This window comes from Arachis duranensis, chromosome 3 (genome assembly GCF_000817695.3).
Source record: "Arachis duranensis cultivar V14167 chromosome 3, aradu.V14167.gnm2.J7QH, whole genome shotgun sequence".
Lineage (NCBI taxonomy): Eukaryota > Viridiplantae > Streptophyta > Magnoliopsida > Fabales > Fabaceae > Arachis > Arachis duranensis.
This window is the reverse complement of record NC_029774.3, coordinates 109,984,305-109,992,619: the sequence shown is the minus strand read 5'-3', so window position 1 is coordinate 109,992,619 and position 8,315 is coordinate 109,984,305. Positions and strand designations below refer to the sequence as shown.

General features: G+C 34.9%; 2 protein-coding genes and 1 non-coding gene across 3 annotated transcripts; all 3 read left to right on the top strand.

Moving 5' to 3' along the window:
• Nucleotides 1–1,111: 1,111 nt before the first annotated feature.
• TRNAS-AGA (transfer RNA serine (anticodon AGA)) lies at nucleotides 1,112–1,193 on the top strand. The gene has a single exon. It is a non-coding gene; the product is annotated as a tRNA-Ser (tRNA).
• A 7-nt stretch (nucleotides 1,194–1,200) lies between these two features.
• LOC107480137 (pentatricopeptide repeat-containing protein At5g61800) lies at nucleotides 1,201–3,461 on the top strand. Its single transcript, XM_016100275.3, has 2 exons — nucleotides 1,201–3,334; nucleotides 3,365–3,461. The coding sequence occupies exon 1, from the start codon at nucleotides 1,265–1,267 to the stop codon at nucleotides 2,774–2,776; it is 1,512 nt and encodes a 503-aa protein (XP_015955761.1). The 5' UTR covers nucleotides 1,201–1,264; the 3' UTR covers nucleotides 2,777–3,334; nucleotides 3,365–3,461.
• A 1,325-nt stretch (nucleotides 3,462–4,786) lies between these two features.
• Nucleotides 4,787–5,778, top strand: LOC107480139 (uncharacterized). Its single transcript, XM_016100276.3, has 2 exons — nucleotides 4,787–4,939; nucleotides 5,029–5,778. Exons 1-2 carry the CDS (start codon nucleotides 4,922–4,924, stop codon nucleotides 5,503–5,505), a joined length of 495 nt encoding a protein of 164 aa, XP_015955762.1. The 5' UTR covers nucleotides 4,787–4,921; the 3' UTR covers nucleotides 5,506–5,778.
• The last annotated feature ends 2,537 nt before the right edge of the window (nucleotides 5,779–8,315 follow it).

Sequence of the window (8,315 nt, the reverse complement as noted above, 5' to 3'; positions counted from 1 at the left end):
AATTAAACTATATTATTTTTATTAAAATTTGACCGAACAAATTAGTTTAGCCAAAAAATTAATAAATTAAATTTTGAATTTGTCTAAATTAATATTTTTTTATAAAAAATAACTACAATATCTCTATTATAAAAAATAACTAAAATACTCTTATTATATATATTGAAAACTCTAAATCTTAACCTTATGACTATGACGGCGGCAGAAAAGTAAACGACTAGAATTTAGGATTCTCAAAATTAATATATATAATAGAAATATTTTAGTATTTTTTTAATAAGGGTATTATAGTCATTTTTTATTAAAAAAACAATATTAGTTTAGATCAGTTCAAGATTTGATTCACTATTTTTTTAGTCAAATTAATTTGTCTGGTCTAATTTTGAACAAAATAACACAATTTAATCAATTATATGTATTAAATTTTAATTACTAAAAAACATCTTAAAAAAAGTTTTAGACATTTTTATCCGAGTAGCTCCCTTAAAATAAATATGTAAATTGAGGAGTAGATTTAAAATTTGAAAAATTAAATAAGAGTACTTTTAGAAATAAATATTAAAAAAATTTTAATCTCCGTCAATAAAGATTTTAATCTTTTGTATCTCTACTTTCTAAAAATATTGAAGAAACTGAAATTTTAGTTCCTAATTCTGTCAGTCCAATTCCAAAAAGAAAAAATTTAGAGAACAGTACTTTTATTAAAATGACCGATACTTAACCAATAAAAAAAAATAAGTAATCTCACACTATTAGTTAGATATAATTTTACACCATTAAAAATACTAATATTAATAATAACTAATTAATAACTATAAATTATAAAACATGTTCTCCAACACTCTTTGTCCAAAAATGAAATGCAGCCTAAGAAAAAAATTCTAGATCAAAGATTTATTTACCATTACACAAAAATCAAACAGGTAATTCAGCAAGATTTTCCTGGTATAATTAGAACTTTTGATGTAATCAGATATTCAGAATTACCCGACAATTTGATACTTTCATGAATCATGATGCAAAATAAAGTTTAGTTATGAGAATTGGACAGAGACTATGGTAAGAACTACAAAGATAAATTAAGGCATAACTTTAATAAAATATCAAATAAGTGGACGTGCCGGAGTGGTTATCGGGCATGACTAGAAATCATGTGGGCTTTGCTCGCGCAGGTTCGAATCCTGCCGTTCACGTTTTTTTTCCCTCCGGACAGACAGACACATCCACTTGCAATGTATTTTCGCTTTTCCTCCCAATCCCATGAATGACGAAACCAAGACGGAATGCAACAGCATTAGCCATGATCAACCAATGCAGAAACATAAGACAACTCCAGCAGGTCCACGCCTACACCATCACCACCGGAGCATTGCCCCTAAACCCCGTAACCATCCTCAACAACATCCTCGTCAGCCTCACAAACTTAATCCCCAACGCCAACACTTGTTCCGATTCCATTTCTTCGTTAACCTACGCACTCTCCCTTTTCCACTCCATCGCAAACCCCAACACATTCTCTTACAACAACCTTATCAGAATCCACACCCTCCTCTCCTCCCCTTCCTCCGCCCTCTACAACTTCGTCACCCTCCGCCGCCTCTCCCTCGCCCCTGACTTCCACACATTCCCTTTTGCGATCAAGGCATGTTCCCTCCTCCCTTCTTCTTCTTCCATCTCCATCGCCCTCTCGCTACACTCCCAGGCCTTCAAATTCGGCTTTCTTGCCGATCCTTTCTCCCTCAACGCCCTCATATGCGTTTACTCCCTCCATCGCCGCGTCCACGATGCCCACAAGCTGTTCAACGAGAGTTCTCACAGGGATGTTGTCTCTTATAATGCCATGGTTCATGGGTTCGTTAAAATTGGTGAGACTACGCGCGCGCGGGAACTGTTCGACGAAATGCCAGAACGAGATTCTGTGTCTTGGGGCACCATGATTGCCGGTTATAGCAACGCGAAGCTGTGTTATGAAGCCATTGATTTGTTTAATGAGATGATTGGATTGGGGATTAGCCCAGATAATATAGCTCTGGTAAATGTTCTCTCAGCTTGTGCTCAAACGGGAGAGTTGGAACAGGGTAGGATAGTGCATGATTACATTATAAGGAATGGGATTCGGATTGATTCGTATCTGGCCACTGGGTTGGTGGACCTGTATGCAAAGTGTGGCTGTCTTGAGAACGCAAGGGATGCGTTCGAGTCATGCAATGATAAAGATGTGTTCACGTGGAATGCCATGCTTATTGGGCTTGCAATTCATGGTAAAGGTTCAACTTTGCTGGATTATTTCTCTAGGATGATTGCTGCAGGAGTTAAGCCAGATGGGATCACCTTCCTGGGTGTTCTGGTGGGGTGCAGCCATGCAGGTCTGGTTGATGAAGCAAGAAAGCTTTTCAATGACATGGAAAGTGTGTATGGGGTTGGTAGAGAGCACAAGCATTATGGGTGCATGGCTGATATGTTGGGGAGAGCAGGGTTGCTTGAAGAGGCTGTTGAGATGATAAAAGGGATGCCAAGTGGTGGAGATGTGTTTGCGTGGGGTGGGTTGCTGGGTGGGTGTAGGATCCATGGAAACGTTGAGGTTGCAAAGAAAGCAGCACAGCAAATCATGAAGATAAAGCCTGAGGATGGCGGGGTTTATTCTGTAATGGCTAATATTTATGCTCATACAGAGCAATGGGATGATTTAGCTAAAATTAGGCGATCATTCGGTGCCAACAGGAGGGCCAAGAAGATTAATGGCCTCAGTTCAGTCAGATTGGATGACGTAAACTAGAACACTCAACACTGACATCAAAGGAGTGCATGAATAAGGCACACTCTCTGGTCTTCCGCATTTCTGAACTTTTCCGTTTCGTATAGCTTTGCACACAGCACTCTAAGTGCTTTGACCTTGTTCTAAACCGAAATGAGACAGAAAGTTTAACGAAAACAAAATGAAGAGAAATGCAGATAAGGGATGAAGCCAATAGCGTTTTGGATTGGGGGAGATGCTGGGAACCGTAGTAAAGGGAACGCATCAGGGTTTTGAAATGAGACGAGGTTGTTCGAAGTCTGCTGCTGGGAGCCAGGGGCCGACTCTCGGTACAGTTTCCGCCGCCGGTGACCGAACATTCGCTGGAAAATAGAAGCGATGTGGTGATACTGGTGATACTGGGATAAACTGATAATACTACCTTACCCGAGAAAGAAAAAAGCGAACCCAAAAAAATGAGTATGATAGCAGTGGCAGCCCAATAGTGGATTTGTAGAGCCCAATATGATCCCATTTTATAGAAGCATTGAGTACAAGCTGTACAGCAGAGTTTCACATCTTTGCAATTTTTTTTCCAAGGTTCGCAAACATTGCAATTTTTTTTCCAAGATTCGCAAACATAAAGCATATGATAGTGTGAATGTGAAACTGTCAGCTCTATAATCGGCTGGAGAGCTTATTGAATGACATTAAGAACAACTTTAGGAAATTATTTTCTAGAATTTTCTTTTTTTTCTTTTTAAATATAGAGGAATGTTATACATACAAGTCATTTTTGTTTATAAGTCTTACAAATTGGGCCTAACATGCGCGTTACAGAAGAAGAAGAAAAGGTTGGGCCTAACATGTGCGTTACAGAAAAAGAAGAAGAAGCGTGAATATAAATGATTTGTATGATTTGTATGAAAAAGCGTTCTCTCTTTGCTTTCGATCTCCTTCTGTTTTTTCGATTTTCATAGTTTTTGAAATCAAGCGAAATTGTTTTGAAGATGATGGAACTTCAGAAATACATCCGAACGATTACAAAAAACACCCAAACGATTATAGAAATACATCCAAAAGATTACAGAAATACACCTAAACAGTTACAGAAATAAACCAAACGATTACAGAAATACACCCAAAGGATTTAAAAAATACACCCAATATAGGGAGAGACAGTATGTTTCTTCTTGAAATCAATACACCCAAAAAATTATAGAAATACACCCAAAGGATTACAAAAATACACCCAAAGAATTTAAGAAATACACCCAAAATTCGTTGAAGTACACCTTATGCATAATTCATAACTCTTTCTCTTTTTCCTCCTCATCTTCTGCTGCTGCTTCTTCTTCTTCAGAAACGATTTCAGAGCTTGATGTCAAAAAATAATGGAAACCGAGAATAACGAAGAAAGAAAACAAAGAGAAAAGCATGTAAATGAAGAAGAAGAACAGGAAAAGGAAGAAGAACGTGTAGCAAGAAGAAGAAGAAGGAGAAAGAGAAGACAAGAAATGTACCTTGAATCATGTTTCTTTATTTTTTCTGCTAATTTTGATGAAGGAGAAAGAGAAAACAAAAAAAGAGAAGAAATTTCAATAAAAAAAAGGGAGAAAGAGGAAAAAAAGAGACACAGATAACAAAAAAAAAAGAAGAGGAAGAGGAAGAGAAAGTATGGAAAAAGAAGAAAAAGAAAAAAAGGCAAAAAAAATACGAAACGACGTGTTTATAAATAAATTGTACGACTTGTATGTGAAAAATTACTCTTAAATATATAACCGAAACCAAGATGGTTGGTTTCTAGTAGTCTGGCGCTGGATGACTGGATTAACCGATTAACTTACATCACACCTCAATAACAGTGATTATTTCTTTGTTTATTAGTTATTATTCCCACAAAGCAGTGCGTGGCAATTCTGGAGGCTTCTATTGATAACGTGTTTATTACAGAGAGTGACACGTGTACCAAGGACTCCACATTCTGCTACGTGGCTCCGGAAGCTTCTCTCTATGCTGACAGCAAGTAAACTTGCTTTCTCTACCGCCTACAGCCTCAGAAAATATAAGCAAGGCACTAGGGAACCGCTTATAGAGAAGGGCACGAAGCAAAGGAGGATTACTTCCTTGGAGTAACAATACAACTACCACTACTTTTCAGTTCTGAGCGCAATTCCATCAGCAATCATGGCTTTCAGGCCTACGGTATAGTCTTTTCTCTTTTAAGGGAATTGAACTGAATTCTCGTTTGTATTTATATCTAATGCATTTCTAGTGTTCCATGGTGGGTGCAGATGGGTCAATGGATAGCACTGTTAAGAGGAGCAAGCGGGGCTGCATATAGCACAAGGTCAACAGTGCCGAAGATGAAGGCACATGCTCCTTCGGCTGATTATGGATACATCCACAAGCAACAGCATAGGAAGACACTAAAAGGGGAATTCGTTCCGGTGTATGTGGCGATAGGGATGATAGCGTTGTCAACAGGGCTAGGCCTGCACACAGCATGGCAGCAGCTGAGGAATTCTCCAACGGTGCGTGTGAAGAAGCAGAGGAGGGAGACACTCCCTGAGGTGGTGGAGCCTGAGCACGTTGCTGAGGAATCTGACCACTTCTTCAAGAGCTCCTTCTTCAGAAAAGTGGCTCACGTGCAGGATCGTAGCTACCCTGATAAGGAACTCATTCCTGATTCTATCCGCAGAGATGCTTATGCTTATAAGCCTCGTATCGAAACTCTCAAGTCTGTTGGTGTTGATCCAGCTCATACATGATCATCAACATGTAGCCTTTGGTTTTGCTATTTCCTTTTTATGTTGCTTTATAGTTCATACAAATAATGCAAGGTAAAGTTGTAAATATTTCCTAGTGTCCATGTCAGCTTCTTGAAGAACTTCCCATAGCATTGTCTTGTCACTATTGAGTTGTAACACGTGTGTTAAATTCCATGTTATATTGTGGTGTATGCTTAATGGGAAAAGAATATATAGATTACCATATCAAAATGGGTGTGAATGGGGAAATAGTGGTTTGGGTTTGGAAACTAATGATTTACGCCCCCTCTCTGAATGAACCTCCTGTCCTGGGAACGCGAAATTGTATCGATCATTTGCTCCTCGATTCGCATGATTTTGCACCGAACTAGTTTTCATTGGGTGGTGGTTCATCCTAAACTGCAGAGCTTGATGGTGGCCAACTTTGTTGTTCACGTCATAAAATACAATTTTCAACGGAACGAATGTTAAAACAATAGAAAAACAACAATGCTAGGAACCAATTTTATATAAGCTAAGAATTAGTTAATTAATTTTATATAAGTTAAGAATCAGTCAACTGGTAATTGAATGTTGTTACTAATAAGCACGTTGATGTTTCTTTTTCTTGTAAATTGGATGATTTTAGATATGATTTTTATGTTTCATGTGTTACGCATTAATAAAATATAATTAATTATATGAAATCAACTAATGAATAATCAAAATATTTGTTTCGTAATTTTCTCCTAACGTGGTCAACAATAATTTAACAAATAAATTAAATTATAAATTAATAGAATTAATTATAATTAATTATGTTGTTCCATTCTTGGCTGATTGTTAGTTGGTTCTATATACTTTTTTATAGAAAAAATATAGGTAATTAACAACACTATAAATATAGATAACTAATAAATAACTAATAAAAAATGTGTGAACAATGTAAATTAATTAAATAGAGTTAAAAAAATAAATTTGTTCTTGTTGAGTTTGGTCGGTGTATAGTTCGTCTGTCGATACATGTTTTCAAATTTTTCGTTGGGATGAGTTATACGTCGGCAAGGAGAGAACAAGGAGGTGGATATCTGCAAAAGATATTCCGACACTTAAGTCAGTAAGTGTTTAAGAGATATAAAAATAAATAATTCTATGAATATAGAATGTAAGATATGAAATAGAAGTTATCATGTGTTATGTTGTTTTGTCCCTTAAGATATAGAAATTAGTACCTTTTATAGGCATAGAGTTGATGAATGATATTCATGTTATGACCGTTTGGTCATTAAGATGGAAATGATGTTACTAAGTCGGTAATAAAGGTATCGGTTACAAGTAAAGAATGAATGATAGTTAACGCCGAGTTATAACTCATAATGTACAATAAAAACCGAGTTATAAGGTAACAGATCACAACCCCCAAACTTTGTCTGCTGATCATATGATTCAGACTAAGCTTAGAATATAAAATGATTTATAACTCGGTTAAAAGATAACTGAATAATGATATAGTGAGTCCCCAAGTTTAGTCGGGTTATTATATCGACACTTATTCAAAAAATAATTGAGTGATAAAAGTCATTCAATCAAGATAGTTGCGTGGGGGATAATTTTTCGCTTAAGAACAATTTTAGCATTTGATTGTATGTGAACTGAAAAGTTTAGAGATAGTTATCTATTGATGGAATCGATTGTATGATCCGAGGATATAATAGTTAATTGTCTTGGAAATTTTTCCTGCTCACAACAGCTTATTGATGAATTTCTCGCTCAAAGCAATAAGTTATTTAAATATTTATAATTCATAGCGAAGGTCTAACATGAATAAGATAAATTGAGAAAATAAATATGTACAAAATCGCAACGTATATTGAATAATATATATTGTAAAAGTAAAAGAGTTCAAAGTAGAAAAATATACCTTGAAAGTTGATAGTTATAGAGAAAAATATGACTTATATGAATGTCATACATGTCAAATGTAAATATTTGAATTTTGTTTTATAGGACATGCTTTAATTTGATAATAAAGCAATAAGATAACATTCATATAATAATATAATAAATTTTGTTTAGCTATGAGGTATATTCCTTGTGCAAAAGTAACAAATTTGCATGTTTGTAATAATTTTTTGTTTAATAACTTTCTGCATTAAACAAATAGTAAAATAAAATTTAATAGCATAAAATGAATAGTGTACAATTAATATTTGATGGAATTCAATTTTAAGATTTGAACTCATCATTACCATCATTTAATTGTATAAATGAAATCATTAAACAATAAAAATATAATATATAATGAAATAAAAATGCAATTGACATGGTTGTTTATATGCAATTATTGTATAGAACATGTATTGAGATTTGAATATAACTAATAAATCAGTAAATATTAGTTACACAAAACATAAATGCAAAAGTATATTGAATAAAATATATAATTTTACTTGTGTAAATAGAGAACTTTGAAAAAGTAAGCAAATTTGATAAATGAGTTTGTACTCAAATTGATTGAAAATTGAGTTTGTTCTCGGATTGATTGAAAGCCGAGTTTGTTTTCGGATGGGTTCATTGATCGATTATGAGATGTGAAATATTATGATACGTAAAAATAAAGCAATTTAAAGGGATAAGTACTTTTTTCGTCCCCAAGGTCTGGGGTCAAAATCAAAATCGTCCCCGACCTTTTTTTTTATTAAAATCATCCTCAACGTTCCAAAACGTTAAAAAATCGGCCTTTTCTATTTTTTGGACCAAATTATCCTTAACTATTAATAAAAATTAAAAATAATATTAAAAAAAACCCACCCCCACCCCATTTCTTCGTC

What these genes read in the sequence shown, in the direction of transcription:
- LOC107480137 (XM_016100275.3), top strand. Translation starts at nt 1,265, where the DNA reads ATGACGAAACCAAGACGGAATGCAACAGCATTAGCCATGATCAACCAA.